General features: G+C 43.3%; 1 protein-coding gene across 4 annotated transcripts in view; it reads right to left on the bottom strand.

Moving 5' to 3' along the window:
• cux1a (cut-like homeobox 1a) overlaps positions 1 to 18488 on the bottom strand; it is a 169481-nt gene that overhangs the window by 29147 nt on the left and 121846 nt on the right. For 2 of the 4 annotated variants that reach the window (XM_052117670.1, XM_052117672.1), the window contains exons 12-16: positions 10924 to 10982; positions 8966 to 9017; positions 7068 to 7164; positions 4688 to 5416; positions 81 to 161 (exon numbers count right to left, since the gene is read on the bottom strand). In XM_052117670.1, the coding sequence (XP_051973630.1) occupies positions 81 to 161; positions 4688 to 5416; positions 7068 to 7164; positions 8966 to 9017; positions 10924 to 10982 (1018 nt within the window). The remainder of the gene's footprint in view (positions 1 to 80; positions 162 to 4687; positions 5417 to 7067; positions 7165 to 8965; positions 9018 to 10923; positions 10983 to 18488) is intronic. The other 2 variants (XM_052117671.1, XM_052117673.1) reach the window with 1 other exon arrangement.

The raw sequence follows: 18488 nt of genomic DNA, 5'->3' as shown, positions 1-18488 counted from the left end.
GAGAAGAAACAGACCAGTACAACAAAAACATACAGACACTCCAGAAACCCGCAACACGAGAGGGAAGGCGTGAGACAGACCTGGCCGTGTGGAGCCTTCCGAGCCGGTTCTTCGCTTCGGAACATCCTGAAACACTCTATTCAGGTTCTGGCCTGGGTTCTCTGTTGGAAAACAAGTGGCGGAAGATAATAAAGTAAGACCAAGCCCTAAACTTCTGCTGTCAATTGTCCAATCATCTTCAGGGCTCAACAATAAGGATGACCCGGGGCCAGTGCGAGAGAATTTTGGACAAACTGACGGAACTGTCACTTGCCCCATCAGGGCAGTGCTGTGATGTCACTACATTTAATGTTCATTAATAAAGTACATGTGTTTTTAAGCTTTAAAGCTGAAGCGTGTGCACTTTTTCAATGTTACAAATACTTTCTCCTATCCCAGATTAATATGCAAAGTAAACTACAAGCAAGTCATTTGTAGGTTGAGTTCCCTGAAAAGTGTAAACATTGTGGTTCAGTGATGCTATCAAAACATTGCTTTGCTTGTTTGAGCATCCCGACCAGACCAACACAACAATATTGGATTAACCAATGGCTTGAGTTTGGGGCGGGACTTTGGAGAGTTCAGAAACCTGTTTGAAAAACAAATTCCACACTTCAGCTTTAAACACTTGGCTTTCTGGGATGTATTGAATATTGCTGATTTTAATATGTTACCAAAGTATGTAGCTGGCATATACTGACCCCCCAAAAAAAATGTAATTTAACTTTAAATGCACTTAAAGGGGTAGTTCAGACAGAAGGCATTCTTGAGAAAAAAAAGTTAGATGCATAGCAACCAATATAACAAAGCAGGTGTCTTGAGACATTTTTGAAAGGTAAAGTACTTTTTTAACTTGTAGGAGCATGTCACACCTACACGAGATGTAGTTCAACTGTCAAAGATGTTCATTTAATGCATGTTTAAATGGAATATTCTTTATAAAAACAGCACAGACGGCACAAAAAGTTTGGTATGAATTCATAACTTCATGGAGTTACATTATAGTTGTATTATTCCCAATTAAAATCCTAATAAAATGTTTGTAGTAAAAAAAAATTTGTTTTGTTTTTTTGTGTAGAATTACTATTGAATTAAAAATGCAATTTTTTTCTGATGCAAATGTAATATGTTGCTAAATATATATATATATATATATATATATATATATATATATATATATATATATATATATATATATATATATATATATATATATATATATATATATATATATATTAGTACTACTGTGCAAATGTTTAGTCACTTGTGAAAATGTTGCATAGTTAGGATGTCTTCAAAAATAATGGCATAAATAATTTTCATTTATCACTTAATGTCATACAATGTCCAGAAAACACAAAAAAACTAAATCAATATTCGGTGTGACCACCTTTGCCTTTAAAACAGCCCCAATTCTCCTAGGTACATCTGGACACAGTTTTTCTTGGTTGTTGGCAGATATGATGTACCAAGCTTCTTGAAGAATTTGCCACAGTTCTAATATCTATTTAGGCTGTCTCAATTTCTGTCTATATATGTAATCTCAGACAGACACGATGTTCATTGGGGGGATCTGTGAAAGGCCATGATATCTGTTACAGGGTTCCCTGTTCTTCTATTCTAATCTATTCTGTTTGCAAATGTAATGTTTGGGAGTCTAACATTTATTTTCCTATTGGCACACTAAAGCTGAAGATATAAATAACCATCTTAAGACAAATGTTTTTGTAACACATCATAAGTGCCTAAAACTTTTGCACAGTACCGTATATTTTTAAACAGGCATGGACAGTGAAAATGACAAGTAAAAATATGAACTACATCAAACAGAAAAAAAATCCTTATTGTTGAGCCATGATCTCATATTTGCTCTTGGTTGTCAGAATTTCTTCACAACCAGTGTTGAGAACACTTACATTAATGTTACTAATCACATATAACATTGACTGACACGTGTAAATATCCTTTGAATGGTAGTTTGTTAAAGTGTAAACACAAAGACCTAGTCTGACCTCAACGAAAGCCACCTGCATACAGTAGAACTCACTCAAGTGATTATATCAACGTTAATGTGCTCCTTTAGCCTGGGTCTTTGATGTCAATGAATAGGTTTTTAGGTTTTTACAAAGTTTATACTCCCATGGGAGACCAAAATCCGACGGTATGGAGGCAGCCAGCCAGACCAGACTCCCTTGAAGACGTTCCAAACCGGTGTGCAGACACGCGGGCAGAACACAGTCAGCCTTTTTCAGCTGCGGCTCTGTTTCAAAATTACTGCCTCACAGCTAGACTGAACAAACTTAGACTCGGCTCAACACGGCTTCTAGGTTTCGCAGCCAACTGCCCTCATGTGCAAGTACTCTCGCTCACGCTGGGCTGGGTCTTCATTTGTTCGCTCTAGCTGTGAAGCGCAGACTTGAAGCAAAACATAATGCTTGCAAACCTCTCTGAACTTCCTCTTCACCCCTAAGGCTGAGAGCAAAATTAAATAGAGTAGACCGATAAAGTTTAGCTCTCAACAGAGCGACACGCTGCCTCTACCAATCGAGTACTACTAGCATTTTAGCCAGAATCTTGTAATCTATGTGCACCACGTAGTCATACATTAAACATTTTGGGGGGGAAAATTAGCTTAGAGTTGCGTCAAAGGTCAGTAAGTCCTGAAGAATACTGTGTGCAAGTACACAAACGCTTCTAGCTACACAAGTTCAATTTCACGCATTGTTGCTTTCAAAAACACTTCAGAACATGCTTTGCTTTCTCTGTGTTGCCACAAGGGGACCTATTGCTGTCATAAAGGCTATTCCCGCATACTATTATGTCTCGCGCACCATGCACGTGAAGTAAATTTCATCATCAGCGCGGTCTGCACAGACTGTCTGCATGCAGCCCATATTTTCCTCCCCTTGTGTAATTGTGCGCATCTTCTGCGCATGAGCAAAGTATCATAAAGGCAACTATATTGCGTGTACATCAAATGCGTCCGTATGGGCTCGCGGTCAAAAAAGTTTACTTAAAAGGCTAGAATGCCTGACCGTGTGCGAAAGGCAACGGCATGTGGAAAAACTATGTATACCCTAGCCTTTAGCGAAAACAAGCAAGTTATTTAGAGTTAGTTACAATAAAATGTTGACATGTTTATAGCCAGCCACCTTAATAATAACACATCAGGTGTAATGGCACAAACATTTAATGGAGGTTTGCTACCACAATAGTAATGCAAAAATGCACGTTAGGGACCCGTTCATGTCCTCTATGCATTCCTTGTAGATTCTGCGTTATTTTTAAATTTTGCTCCATGTACAATTATGTTAAATGTGCCTATAGACGCACCATCTATTAAATCCCGCTTTGCTACGTCTAGCTGTTTTCAATGCGTCCTATAACGCAAACCCTTTGGACAATTAAGTGAAGGATATGAATTTTAGATATCTAGAATTAAAATTTTAATACAATTATTAATATCTGTAACTGAATTGCCACTAGCAGAATTTCACAATGATCTGGCAATCACTCAACGTTCAAAACACAATTACTTCTTACTAGTTAAAATGTCAAATTCACATATCAGCTATGTATCTTGCTCTTTCTTTATATCAGTAACTTTACTGTTACTAGTGCAAATGCCCATTCAGATATTAACAATGGAATTTCAACTAGTAAAAAATGCTAATTTTTGATATCTGTATTTTGGTTTTCACTGGTGGCAATGTTTAATTTCAGATTCCTTAATGAGATTGTAACTAGTTAGAAAGCCTTAATTATTCTTTTATTTACTGATATCTGAAATAAATTTACAGATATCAATTTTTTTTTATCAATGTAACTAGTAACAAAGTAATTACTAATATCACAAATTATCATTAGTTAGTACTATTAAGAAGTGCATAGCTGATATGTGTATTTTGGAATTTTGGAACTAGTAAGAAATCAATTACAGATATCTGTGATTGCATTTTGAAAAGAAGTGAATGGAAATTCTACTAGTGAAAAGATTACAGACATCAAACATTACAGCTTTTCTAGATGATACTACATTTTTTATATCAATATTGTGTGGTATTTCCACATGTAATGGCATCATTTTGTATATTAAGAATTAACATTTTTACTAGCACAAACGTAATTACTGATTTCAAAAAGGAGCATTTTCACTATTATTAATTCCATTGCTGATATTAAGAATTTTAACTAGAATAGACTAACTATCTATAATACATATCCTGCGCATGATTAAATGTCAAACGAGATCATGATATGTTCTGTGTAAATTCAACACATTGCAAGAACTGTGCACTTGCAATTTGTTGGACAAGCATTTGCATACTTGCGTAGAGTATGTTTCTGGCCTTAAGCTTACCGGAAGGGAATCCGTGGAATATCACTGCAAAGTAGCAAAGCAGTTTCCTTTCTTGTTATTGCATATTTAAAGTATCAGACTCTTTAAAGGAACATTTTTGTGCTCCTTACATGAGATTGCTAAAACATAAGTGTCCCCATGTTTAAGTTGCTTATGTGTGAGGAAAATCAAACCATGCCATTACCGGATATTTAATCACATGCACAGTATAATAAATGTACAAGGTGATCATCTACAATTATGGTAGTGATAACAGGGTTAAGTCCTTCCTCAAGCTCAGTCACTGACCTCTCTGTCTGCCCTGGATGCTCCTCAGTGCCAAGATGTTCTGCTCATCAGAAAGAAAGAGTTTCATCTTATGAAAGGGTTCTTTGCCGCGAATGGTTAGTTTGCTCCAGGGTTTGGGCCGAGCTAGAATCTCACTAACGGAGCCTTGGGACAGACCCAGGACGTAATGACCGAACACGCGCTGGCCAATGTTATGTTTGATCAGCTGCTCCTTGACCTGTCGGGCAATCTCCGCCGTGTCCATTTCCTCGCCTTCCGATGTGCTGCCCGCGCCCTCCGATTGGCTGGGAGAAGGCGCCATACCGTTGACCTCCGGGCTGCCTGCTGACTGAGGTGGTAGTGGGCTGGAGAGAGAGTTGGTTGTAGCGTAATGGGGCGGGCCGAACAGCACGGAACTGGGAGAGGGGTCTTGGAGGGCTTTGGTGTAGATGGTTTGCATGAGCTGCCTCTGTAGTAGGGAGTTGAGTGCCATTTTACCAGCCAGCGGGGGGAACGTGGCACCCACGCTGGCCATGCCCGGAGTGAAGAAGTCTGGCCCAATACCTGTGGGAGAGAAGGGGTGGGTACCGTTGGCACTGGCAGCAGATTCTGAGGTAGCGGTGCCTGTCCTCATCAACAGCTGAGGGGAGGGGGGAGGAGGAGACCCCTGGAGCATGGTGGGGACCGGAGTGGCAGGAAGACGCTGAGGGTTTTCCTCACTGGTTTCTTTACTTTTCCGTCCCAATGCTCCTACAGATTACACCAAATAGTAGATGTTAAAACTGACATGAAAATCATGGGTACCGTTTTAGACTTATGCTAAGAATATGCAAAAGATAATGTACAGCCAGTCATTATAGAAAAAAAAAAAAGAACCAAGACCAAAGGCCGAAGGGCTTTGTTTTACGACAATGACCTTCTGACTGTACATTAATCTGCTTATTACATGGCTATTTATCACATAAAGTAAAAATGGACATGAAATATTTATTTGAGTTGAATTTATTATATTTTGAGAGAGTAAAAAGGCTGCAGAGTGATACAAGAGACATGAAGCTTGCACAGCTTTGTAGGAAACCAGTTGTCTGGGACAATGGTTGATTTGACAGTTTAGTCGTCATTATACAAAAATATTTGACCACAGAATTCTGCAATTGACCAATCAGAATGAAGTATTCCAGAGAGCCATGTAAAAGGAAGAATTTACCATAACACTGCACATTGTAACTGTATATTTATTGACAATAGTAGACAATAGTAAGGGGCCAAATTTGAACCTGCATCACACACATGAGCACCACAGCCCAATGCATCTAGAGCATGTATGCGAACCACTGCACCATGGATTTGATAGTTAAAAAAAAAAAAAAAAAACATTTCAATAACAAATACATTTTATTTTTGTTTGTTTTTTAAAACAATTACATGTTTTTCGTTCAGAAACAAAGAACCAAACACTTGCTTTGCATGCTTTAAGAAAATCTGTTGTGTGTGTGTGTGTGTGTGTGTGTGTGTGTGTGTGTGCGTGCCATAGGCTGACGTTTAACACTGATCTTCTCTGAGGTTCCTAGACTAGCAGGCATGTCCAGAGATATAAGCCCAGGCAACTGTGCGTGGGCTACCTGCTCATGATGTGGGGATGCTTCACTGGAATGGCTCGTGGGTGTCAGTATGGTTATCCTTTCTGCCTTTACAAAACACTTCTGCTGCGTGTGCTTCCATAACAATACCATCACTTTATACAACTGAGGCAAAATCAATATCCAGTGCAATAGAATTCTGTTGGCCATCAGACAGGTACAGGATTCTCTGTTACTGACATATGCAGTGGATGCCTAGTTAAAACTGCAAAATTTGTGATAGAAAGTCACATTAAAAACACAAATGAAATGTACGATCTCCATGAGGGTGTCCAGAGGTGTTCCGTAATGACATTTCCAACCTCATACACAAAGTGAGCTCAAAAGGGCAGGCAAAGAGAAATAAGGCCTAATTATCATATTGGCCTCCGCTAGGCTTTCAGGATTTATGCAAGCCCCAGGTAACCCGATCTCTCAGAAGTCAAAACATTATATGTTGCTGCCTCTACCAATGAATGAACTGAGCTTAACAACAAAGATGCCTCCGAACCCAACTCGTCACTATCAGGATTATCTGTTACGATATTTATTCATTTTTTCTTGAGGCAAATTCAAATCACAGCAAAAGCAAACTTGTCAGAGAAGTTCTGAAAGTTTTATGAGGTTATGTCTTTATAATTCATTAAGCATTTTAATTTGAATTTAGGTTTTGAAGTAAGCAATCAAATAAGCAATTCTTGAGTTTGAAATGCAGCTTAGCTACTTTCGAGCAACTGGATGGGAAATGTTCCCCGGAAGAGGTTTGATGCCCTGAAACTCACCACTGAAGTCACAATTGGCCAGTCGTTTAAAAGCGCTGTCTGACAGCTGGCTGTAGTCTTTTCCCATCAGCAACATCTCTAACGGCTTGGAAGAGTCCTAAAAAGAGCGAGAGAGATGGGGGAAAAAGAAAGAAGAAAAAGAAAGAAACAAAATCGCAGCTTTAATATCAGCACTCTCACCATGGAATTTTTCAGAGCAAGAAAATTAACGATTTTTTTTAGAAACAAACAAGGACAAATTCATGATGTAATATTCATGTTCAGATTTCAGAACTTATTAACTAACAATCTCAACCAATACCTAACAAAAATGCTTTCCAAAAAGCATCAAAAGCAATACAATAGGATCCTCTTTACCCTTACAAAATACTAAAATTACTTCTATTAGAAAACCTATAACAAATCTATTATAGAAAATCTATTATATTCATAAGCCCAAAGCCCAAAAGCTTAGCATCTGCTTAAAGTCAAATGTTCAGCCTTTCAAAGTATACTTCATTAACTGTGCACGAATATAAAGGTGGTTGGATTATGCACACTATGACTGAGGGACTGGACTATTTATCTTCAAGAGTTTAGACCCATATAGATGTCTATACATTCCTTCAAACCTACAAATGCAGGTATCTCCTGATCAGTGTTGGGTAAGTTACTTAAAAACAGTATTCCACTACAAATTCACAAAAATTTTTAATCAGATTACTTAACTAATATCATCTTTATTGAAAAAGTCATCACATTACTAATGACTTTTAAGTTACTTTCTAAAACACTTTTCTGCTCAACAAATTCAAAATAAAATCTAGATTTTGGTCTTGTTCATTGTTTCCCACAAGTCATACACTCAGCACCTCACATTTCTCCTTCACAATGACTTGTTACGGGCCATAATTCATGTATTCTACATAAATGATATATTAGAAATAAACATAACTCACAGTGGCCTGGGTAGCTCAGCGAGTATTGATGCTGACTACTACCCCTGTAGTCGTGAGTTCGAATGAGGTGCTGAGTGACTCCAGCCAGGTCTCCTAAGCAACCAAATTGGCCTGGTTGCTAGGGAGGGTATAGTGACTTGGGGCAACCTCCTCCACGATTCGGGGTTCTCGCTCTCAATGTGGCACATGGTAATTTAAGCGTGGATCGCAGAGAGTAGCATGAGCCTCCACATGCTGTGAGTCTCCGCGGTGTCATGCACAACGTGATAAGGTGCGCGGACTGACTGTCTCAGAAGTGGAAGCAACTGAGACTTGTCCTTCACCACCCGGATTGAGGTGAGTAACCGCACCACCATGCGGACCTACTAAGTAGTGGGAATTGGGCATTCCAAATTGGGAGAAAAGGCGATAAATTAAGCATAACTCTACAATGTACTTAAAAGTAATTAATTGAAAGTCAGTAACTGTAATCTGATTACAAGAATTTAAAATGTAATTACACTACTTTTTAAACTTAAAAGTAATTTATTCAAAGTAACTATTTACTTTGTAATTTGATTACACCCAACACTGTTCCTGACCTCCTCACACGTGCTCTTGATCTGCGCATCCACTGTTGTTTTTCCTACATTTGTCTCCTGTTGTTTACCGGGAGTGATTACATCTTCATCTAGAGCTTCTTTGTGACAGCAATGGCTTAACTGTGAGTGTTTCCACCTTGTAGACCTACTAATTAGTTCAATTGCAGGCGCATGTGCAGACTACACATTCAGAGTATGCATTCAGAGTATTTATAAAAAATCAGGCTGTATGCATTCAGTGCTCGAACACTCTGCTGATGACGGAATTTGCATCAGGCGTCCAGTATACAGAGACCCAGCTTTTGCGTCTGATCAAAGTATACTTTGGGCTTTACATCAAGTCAACTTGGGAGTCCACTATCGTGGTGTAAACTCTTACCTGTACTGATGAAGAGTGGTCTGATGAATTATGCTCCACAGATTTCAGGGTGCTGGTGAAAGAAAACATATATTTTGGACTAAACAAAAATAAAATCAAAAACAGGTCTAAAAAGCTAAACGTTAATCAGGAATCCAATAACAAAATACTTCAGCTTCTGTTTCAGTTTATGCAACAAACTCTGCTCAGTTCAATAATTTTTAAGCAACGTCCGCAATCCTGAATTATAAATTGTTGAGGCACCAACAATCACGTTGCCCAAATTAACCTGTATGCCTATTTGTGCACCACTCTAATGTATTATCTGAGAACTAAATTGACCCATTTTCAAAAGCCTTTGAGGTGAAAACATTAATTATATTATGGTGGAATGCGCCTTGAGCAGACAACAAGCAATCAATATACATTCAGCAAAATGGCTTTTTAGGCCAATGGTCAGAATAGCACAGATCTTAACAAGACCCTCTATTCACAGATTACTAGCTTTATAAGTCCCAATTTGGAATTTTATGCCTGAAATCGAGTTATGCAAAGAACGTCCAGAGAGCTTCCGAACCCTCCCAACACACACTGATAGCAGAGACGCGCAGGCGAGTCAAAAACACACACATCACTCAATTAGGTTATCGCTGATGCAAACTACATTAGCCTTCTTATTACAGCTGTGGCTGAATATAAAACACAGCAATCGCTCAGTCGCGAACACAAACCCCTCCAACAACAAAGCGTGCTTAATCTGCTTTTCTCAAAAATAAGACCCAATACTCCTTGCATACCTAAGGTTCTTTGAATTTATTAAACAGAACGGAGATTGCCGCAGAGTAAAATTCCTCTCCGTAAAAAATGGGGAGGAAAGGTCCAAATACGCTTGTGGTGTGCAGAGGGACTTGTGCTGAGAAGTCTGGCAAACTCGGCAGTTCATATCTTTGCTGGCTACGTTCTTTATCAGATCATATTCAGTGAGTCTGACAGTAAAGTTCAAGACCATCAGGTACTGAGAACTCCTAGTTTAAGCCCTTCAGCAACAGAAGAAACAGAGAAAAAAAAAAACACTTGAAGAACAGCATAATGGAGCAAGATAAAGGTTAAGGATGGTCTGAGGGTTGAGTATGAGATCCGAAATGATGTCGTTGGATAAATGTTGCCAGGTCAGGCCATTCCCAACAAAACCTTTGCTTACTTAAGGCCTACATTATTGTCAATTTATGGTACAGTACCAGTCAAAAGTCTGGCCACACCTACTCATTCTTTATAATTACTATTGCCCACATGTTAGAATTTTAGAAGTCATCTAAACTATGAAATGGAAGTATGGGAATTATGTAGTGACAAAATAAAAAAATTAAAACTAAACTCTTATATTTAAGCTTCTTCAAAGAAGCCACACTTCCCTTTGATTACAGCTCTGCACACTCTGGACATTCACTCAACCAACTTCATGACGTATTCATTTGGGATGTTTTTTATACATTATTAAAGGAGTTTCCATGTATGATGGATGCTTATTGGATACTTTTCCTTCTCAATCCATTCCACCAAATTTTTTTAAACAGTAATTTTAGGGTTATAGTGTTTGTTGACATCACGTCGTCATGGCTTTTGAGTATTGTAACCTTTAAAGATTGACCCATTCACTTCCATTATTAGTGTCCCACTGTAACCCAGTCTCCCCTTTTTTTTTTTAAGAAAAGGATGGACGAGTCTAAATGTTTTTATGTGGTAATCAACATTATGCCACAAATGCTGTTGATTGAGTTTAACTTGTATTGAACCCAGAATATTCTTTAAGTCTTTGGACTGAACCTTTTAAGTGTGTCTCAACCTTTTAAGTGGTTGTGTATTATACACACTAAGCCTGATACAAAATGTATAGTTTCAGTTAAATAATGCTAAAATATTCACACAAATGGATGAAGCATCAGGATTATTTGAGCTTCAGAACACGTTTCGTAACTTACCAGAGTTCCCGTTTGATCTCTTCATAGTCTGACTGATCTTGAAGCTTTTCTTCAAGTTGCTGGGAAAGGAAAAAACAGATATACTTATTTATAAGCAAATATGTCATGTGAATCAGTATTAGAACTGCATTTACAAGCCCTGGAATCTCATAATCTGCATCAAGAGTGAGATTTTGCTTAAATTTATTGTTAGCTTTAAAATGATAATTCTGTCATTTTATGTTTTTCAAACATGTTGGTTATTATTAATTTTATTTTATGGAGGTACAAACCTGCAAAAATAATAAATAAATACATTTAATAATAAAAAAATAAATAAAAGGAATAAATGTCTTGATAAAACAAATATAATTAGTTTTTAATTACAATTATTCCTGAATGTATTATTGTATGACTTTATTCCTTTATTATTTTCTATATTTTTTTATTTTTATTTATTCATTTATTTCGCATAGTTTTTAATTCTTTTATTTTTGTGTTAATTAATTTTTTATATTTATTTATTCCCACATATATTTATTTCCATATTTATATATTCCCATATATATTTATGTAATTATACATGTATTTATTTTTACTTTTCTGTGTGCAACATGGAAATGAGGGAGGCGGTCCTTGCGTAGCTCCAGTGCATCATTGGTTGAGAGCTCAATAGTACTTATCGAAAGCAAATAAGATGGACGTCCCACTTTAGCACCCTATGACTCGCACAGATTTAGAATATGCAGGGAAATGTTTTGCAGAGAGTCTAACAATCCAGGATGTGCTTCGACATTCATACCTGCCTAGACCTCTCCTAATCCATCAATAAGCACCTCTACTCTAAATGAAACAGTCATTTTATGTGTGGTTATCAACCACACATAAAAGTTGCGCAACTCTCTAGATATATGTGAAGTGTCAGCTATAGATTTAAAAATATATATATAATTATTGCAGAACTTATATATACATACATAAACGATCAGGGAAATGAAGCATGGTTGTATCTTTTACAACGAACTATCATAACAACAGAAAACAATATTATGGATTTGAGGACATCAAAATATGAAGTTATATAAAAAGAAAAGTACAAGGTTAAATCATATCATTTATGAAACTTGCTCATTTTGTGGTTTTGTTGAAGAAACAGCTCCCCATTTATTTTGTGATTGTAGTATAACCAATAAATCTTGGATTGACTTTAGCTCTTATGTTTTTAGCCCCACAAATAGCAATAGTTTACACGATATGGCTATGACCTACCGTCACATCAAAACAAGTCAAGAGTAATCGAGCACACGCTTCAATCTACAATAAGCCAATGGTAAGCAGGACCCGCCCACATAATTATCATACAATAGACAGAAATGTAAGAATAAATATAAAAATAAATACATGTGGGAATATTTAAATATGGAAATAAATACAGGTGGGAATAAATAAATATAAAAATAAATGAATGCATAAATAAATAATAATAAAAAAAAAAATTACAAATTAAAGAATAAAAAAAAGTTTTAAAGAATAAAAATAAAAAGGGAAAATAATAAATAAAGGAAAAAAAGTCTACAAAAATAAATTCAGGAATAACTTTCATTAAAAACGAATCGGTTACCTAACGTAACCTCGGTTCTCTCTAGATGAGGGAACGAGTATTGCGTAGCCGGCCGTGCTCGCGCCACGAGCGATTTTCGCTTCATTCAATGAAAACCAGGGTTCCAGCCTACGAACTTACGCTTATATGCACTCTAGCCACGGCCATTCTGGCGGGCTTTGATACAGTGACGGCGCGGGCGCCTGTCATTGGACGCGAGTTCACTCAAGTTCGTCTATAGGCTGCAGCAGTTGCCGCAGAGCAACCAATGAGCTCGCTAGCTAGCCCGCTCAAGGTATGCAGCTGCTGCACTGCGTTGACAATGGATACAAACTTAAGGATAATTTTTTGGCTTCAATATCTCAGAAAAGATGAATCTTTCCCGTAGCGTAAGCTAGCTTACGCAATACTTGTTCCCTCATCTAGAGAGAACCGAGGTTACGTTAGGTAACCGATTCGTTCTCTTACGAGAGGTTCTCTCGTATTGCGTAAGCTAGCTTAAGCTACGGGAACCCGTTGTCAACGCCATGCGCGCCAAGCATCCACTGCATGAGCCCCGGGGGTGGGGGGACCCGCGGGGGAGCCCTTGTGAGTGGGGGAATAATATTTGGCCGGTAAGAGTGCGGGCCAGTGTGTGTGTAATACATAAGCACATAGTGGGAAGGGAAAGACAGAGCGCCGGTGCCGGTCTGTGTGGAATGTGTCCCGTCAGTGCGGCTCACCAGGGGAGCTGTAGCGTATTAAACTGCTAGTAGTTTTGCCTGCAGGGCGGGCACTTCCAGATTGTAAAATCTGACAAAGGTGGAGGGGGAAGCCCAGCCCGCTGCCACACATATGTCGTGAATGGAAATCCCACTGGACCATGCCCACGAGGAGGCCATGCCTCTAGTGGAGTGAGCCCTAATGCCTAAAGGGCATGGTAGGTCCTTTGACGCGTACGCGGCAGCAATAGCGTCCACTATCCATCTAGACAGTGACTGTTTCGAGGCGGCGAAACCTTTGGTGCTCCCTCCGAACGAAACGAAAAGCTGCTCAGAGCGTCTGAAAGAGGCGGAGCGCGCAGTATACAATCTCAGTGCTCTGACTGGGCAAAGGAGATTGGCGTCGCGTTCGCTATCGGATGCTGGCAGCGCCGATAGGGAAATGATTTGTGCTCTGAAAGGAGTACCGATCACCTTGGGGACATAGCCGTGTCTAGGCTTTAAAATGACCTTGGAGTCACTTGGTCCAAACTCAAGACACGCAGCGCTGACAGACAGCGCGTGAAGGTCTCCCACACGTTTAACTGATGACAGGGCAGTTAGAAAAGCGGTTTTGAGTGAAAGGTATTTCAAATCCACGGATTGAAGCGGTTCGAAAGGGGGCTTTCATAGCTCGAGAACTACGGAAAGATCCCAGATAGGAACCGATGGGAGCGCGGGGTTCATCCTTCTAGCTCCCCTGAGGAAGCGGATGACCAGCTCGTTTTTTCCCAGTGACTGGCCGTGCAGGGGTTCAGCGAACGCCGCGACGGCCGCCACGTACACTTTGAGCGTGGATGGGGATCTGCCCTTATCCAGCAGCTCTTGTAAAAACACCCTACATGTCCGTGGGTCCAGGTCTCTGTCGGTGCACCATTTTGAAAACACAGACCATTTGGACACATAGAGTCTTTTCGTGGAAGGGGCTCTAGCGTGTATGAGTGTTTATTACTCCTGGCAAAGCGACGGGTAGTCGTTGATCACCCCCGCGTGCAGCGCCCTGGGTGGGGATGCCAGATCGTGCCGCGAGCTTGAGAGAGGAGATCTGCTCTCACTGGAATGGGCCACGGGGCTGTCAGTGACAGCTGCATAAGCTCCGGGAACCATGTCTGATTCTCCCAGCGCGGGGCTATGAGGAGCACCGAGTGATGCGTTTCCCTGATCCTCTGCATTACCTGTGGCAATAGCGAGACGGGAGGGAAGGCGTAAAGCGGGCGGTTGGGCCAGTCCTGGGCCAGCGCGTCCTCGCTTTTCGAGAAAAATACTGGGCAGTGAGAGTTCTCTTCTGGCGCTTAAAAGGTCTATCTCTGCTCTGCCGAATATGCGCCATAACTTCTGGACTGTTTGAGCGTGCAGGGACCATTCCCCTGGGGAAATATTGTCTCTGGACAGTCTGTCTGGGCCGTCGTTCAGGTGGCCTGGCACGTCGCGTCGCCCTCAGCGGCGCAGGTGGCACTGGGACCAACTCAGTATGCGTTTTGTCAGATGGAAGAGGTTCCTGGATCTGACACCACCCTGGCGGTTTAGATAGGATACCACAGATCTGTTGTCCGAGCGGACCAGGGCGTGGTGACCCTGAATGACCGGGAGGAAGCGCCGCGGCGAGTATTCGACCTCTATCATTTCCAGACAATTTATGTGAAGGAGCTTTTCCTGAACTGACCATAGGCCAAAAACCGGAGAGCCCCGCGAGACCGCGCCCCAACCCGTGTTGAACGCGTCTGTCGAGATGACTTTTCGGCGAGATACAGCTCCCATCGTCACTCCCCGCTGATACCATTCGGCCACTGCCCAGGGCTGCAGAGCTGAGATACAGGTCTGAGTCACTCTGATCGGCTGGCGGACCGTGGCCCAAGCCCGGCGAGACGCGCGGGTGTTTAGCCAATGCTGAAGCGGGCGCATGCACAGTAAACCCAGCTGAAGTACTGCTGCGGCTGAGGCCATGTAACCTAGCATTCTCTGAAATGTTTTCAGAGGCGTGAGGCTGTTCATCTGAAAGGACGCGGCTAGTCGCTGAACACGTCACGCGCGCTGTGTAGATAAGCGAGCCGTCATTGCCATGGAGTCTAGTTCTATTCCAAGGAAGGAAATTGCCTGACTGGGCTGTAGTGAGCTCTTGGTCCAATTGACTGCAAGACCCAAACTGTTCAGATGACTGAGGAGAACTGTCCTGTGAGACAGAAGCTCCGTATGTGACTGTGCCAAAATCAGCCAATCGTCCAAATAGTTCAGAATTCGCAAGCCCTGACTCCGCAGGGGTGTGAGCGCCGCATCCATGCACTTCGTGAAAGTACGGGGTGCTAAAGACAGGCCGAACGGAAGGACGGTGTATTGATAAACCTGGCCGTCGGCGAATCTCAAGAATGGCCTGTGACGGGGATTTATCTGAATCTGAAAGTAGGCATCTTTCAGATCGAGAGAAATAAACCAGTCCCCCTGGCGCACATGCGCGAGGAGTTTCCTGATTGTAAGCATTTTGAACGGTCTTTTTGCGAGCACCTTGTTCAAAACCCTGAGATCTAATATTGGTCTGAGGCCGCCGTCTTTCTTGGGGACAAGAAAATAACGGCTGTAAAACCCGGACTCGCTCAGAGAAGGTGGCACTCTCTCTATGGCCCTTTTGAACAGAAGGTTTGCTATTTCTGAACGAAGCATGCAGGCTGCTTCCGTGTTCGCAGTAGTTTCGAGCCGCGCTCTGAAGCGGGGAGGGCAGCGATCGAACTGTAGCAAATAGCCGTTTTATTGTGTTTAACACCCATTTGGATATCCCTGGGATAGCTTTCCACGCTTTGAAGCGTAACGCTAGAGGGTGAATGGCCAAGTCGCCCTGATAGCTGAACAGAATGTGTGAGCGCGCTTACTGTGCTTATGCATGACTGCTCGCAGACAGCAGGGACAGGCTGTTCTGTGAGTGACTTCCCGATTGAGGTGAATGGGGAAAGAGTCACATCTGTGAAGTGATGCGCGAGCATAGTCACGGGCATGGGACTTACATACAGAGAGGTGTTTGCTGGCCGTGTGACAGAGCGGGCAGAGAAGGGGCGCGTGCACGGATTCGTGGGCGCGTTTATTGACTCTAACACTCGAGCTGGCTGTGCCTGCTTTATGTGAGTGGGCTCTGATATGGACACGGAAGTGTAATGCTTGTGTGTAGGGGTGAACACTGGATTGTGGGCACATTTTCTACACATAAGGCATGTTTGCTTTTTACAAGATTTCTTTGGGTCGCCGTGAAAACGGCATTTTAGTGCAGGCAAGCGGGCAGTATCACTGGCTTGTTGGCTGCTGAATCCACCACTGCAGTAGCCTGAGAGAAGGGGACTAACAGGGGGTGAAGCTTTGACGGTGGTCCGGCCGCGGCGGGACTGAGCCGTCGTTTCCTCAACAAAGCTAGGAGGACTTCGGTTGCTCAGTTTTCAGCGCAATCTTAGGCCGAGGCCCGCGGGGGGGCGGCGGTCTGCGGCGGCTGTCTGAGCGTGTTCTAGGGCGGCCGCCCTGTCGACGCTGAGAAGTCTGGCTTTGCTGAGCTGGGCGCTGTGAAGAGGCTCGTGCAGGAGGCTGGTCACGTGGGCGGCCTGCAGAGGAGCTAGCGCGACGAGGCAGGAAGAGATTCATGGCTTGGGTGGCTTTCTGGACTTCCGAGAAACGGTCAACAATGCCACTCACCGCGGAACTGAAGAGACCGGACGGAGAGAGCGACGCGTTGAGGAACGTGGAGCGTTCAGCTTCTCCCATGTCGGCTAGCGTTAGCCATAGGTGTCTCTCGGTCACAGTCAGCACGGCCATGCACTTCCCTAGGGCTTGAGCTGCAGCTTTGGTGGCACGAAGGGCGAGATCCGTCGCGCTCCTTAGATCTGAAACAGCCTCTGGGTGCCTGCCTTTCTCATCCCACTCTCGAAGAAGGTCCGCTTGGAGGATCTGTAAAACGGCCATGGAATGCAGAGCAGATGCGGCTTGGCCGGCGGCGGCATAGGCGCGGCCAACACAGGCGGAAGTAGTTCTGCAGGCCTTAGACGGGAGCACTGGCTTAGACCGCCATCTCGCGGAGGGCGGGCAAAGGTGTGCTGCTACCGAATCCTCGACCGGGGGGATGGAAGAGTAGCCCCTCTCGGTGGCGCCGTCCACCGATGCGAGAGAGGTGGAGACATGGGATCGGTTCCTGGCCGAGAGAGGCGCGTTCCACGATTTAGAGACCTCGGCATGGAGTTCCGGCAGGAAGGGAGCGGCCCGGGCCGCGGGTCTGTTGGGAGCCTGCTCAGAGGGCGGTGACCACTCGAGCCCGAGGCGGTCGACGGCCTGTGTGAGGAGGCGCGTTAGTTCTTCCTCGACTCCGGCGCGGGTCCTGCTGGATTCCTGGGCCGAGGAGGAGGCTTGGGAGCCTGACCACTCCTCACTGTCCGAAGCCATGATGGAACAGCAGCCCTTATCCTCCGCCTCGTCATCCGAGATGGCAACAGTGCGGCCGCTCGGCGGCAACTGCGCGTCCCGGGGGGGGGGCGGGGAGGGTGAAAGCGAGGCTCGAGGGAGAGGCTCCGGCGAGGTAGTCGCTTCTAACACCGGTTCCGGCAGCCTTTGGGAGCGGCGCTTCTTTCTGCTGTGGCGAACGAAGGCGGCGGCGGCTTCGGTTTTGAGTGCTTCGAGTCGAGCTCGCGGGGTCGACATCGGAAGCTCCTCGTAGAGGTCGCATCCGCCGTCAGCGAGGCGAGCTCTGCATGTTCCAGTCCCAGGCAGAGAGCGCAGATGAGGTGGCGGTCTCCGGCGCTGAGAGGGGCGTGGCATGAGGCGCAGGTGGTGTGAGGCATCTTTAAAAAGACGCTCGTTGCTCTTTTTGTGAAGTTCGCTGAGGAACTAGCTTGCTCTAAAAAGGATACGTCGCCGGATGGCGTAGCTCGCAGGATGGCTGAAGGTGGTGAAGACGGCCGGCTTCTTCGAGCCCTGTCCAAGCTTGCTAGATGCCCCTCGAACGGCGACGCGGCTTCTGCAGTTCAGAGATGCGAAGAGCTTCGCTGAATAGATGAAAATCAGGGTTCCAGCCTACGAACTTACGCTTATATGCACTCTAGCCATGCCCATTCTGGCAGGCTTTGATACAGTGACGGCGCGGGCGCTCGTCATTGGACGCAAGTTCACTCAAGTTCGTCTATAGGCTGCAGCAGTTGCCGCAGAGCAACCAATGAGCTCGCTAGCTAGCCCGCTCAAGGTATGCAGCTGCTGCACTGCGTTGACAATGGATACAAAATTAAGGA

Source organism: Xyrauchen texanus, chromosome 44 (genome assembly GCF_025860055.1).
Source record: "Xyrauchen texanus isolate HMW12.3.18 chromosome 44, RBS_HiC_50CHRs, whole genome shotgun sequence".
Classification (NCBI taxonomy): domain Eukaryota; kingdom Metazoa; phylum Chordata; class Actinopteri; order Cypriniformes; family Catostomidae; genus Xyrauchen; species Xyrauchen texanus.
This window is presented reverse-complemented; position numbering and strand designations above follow the sequence as displayed.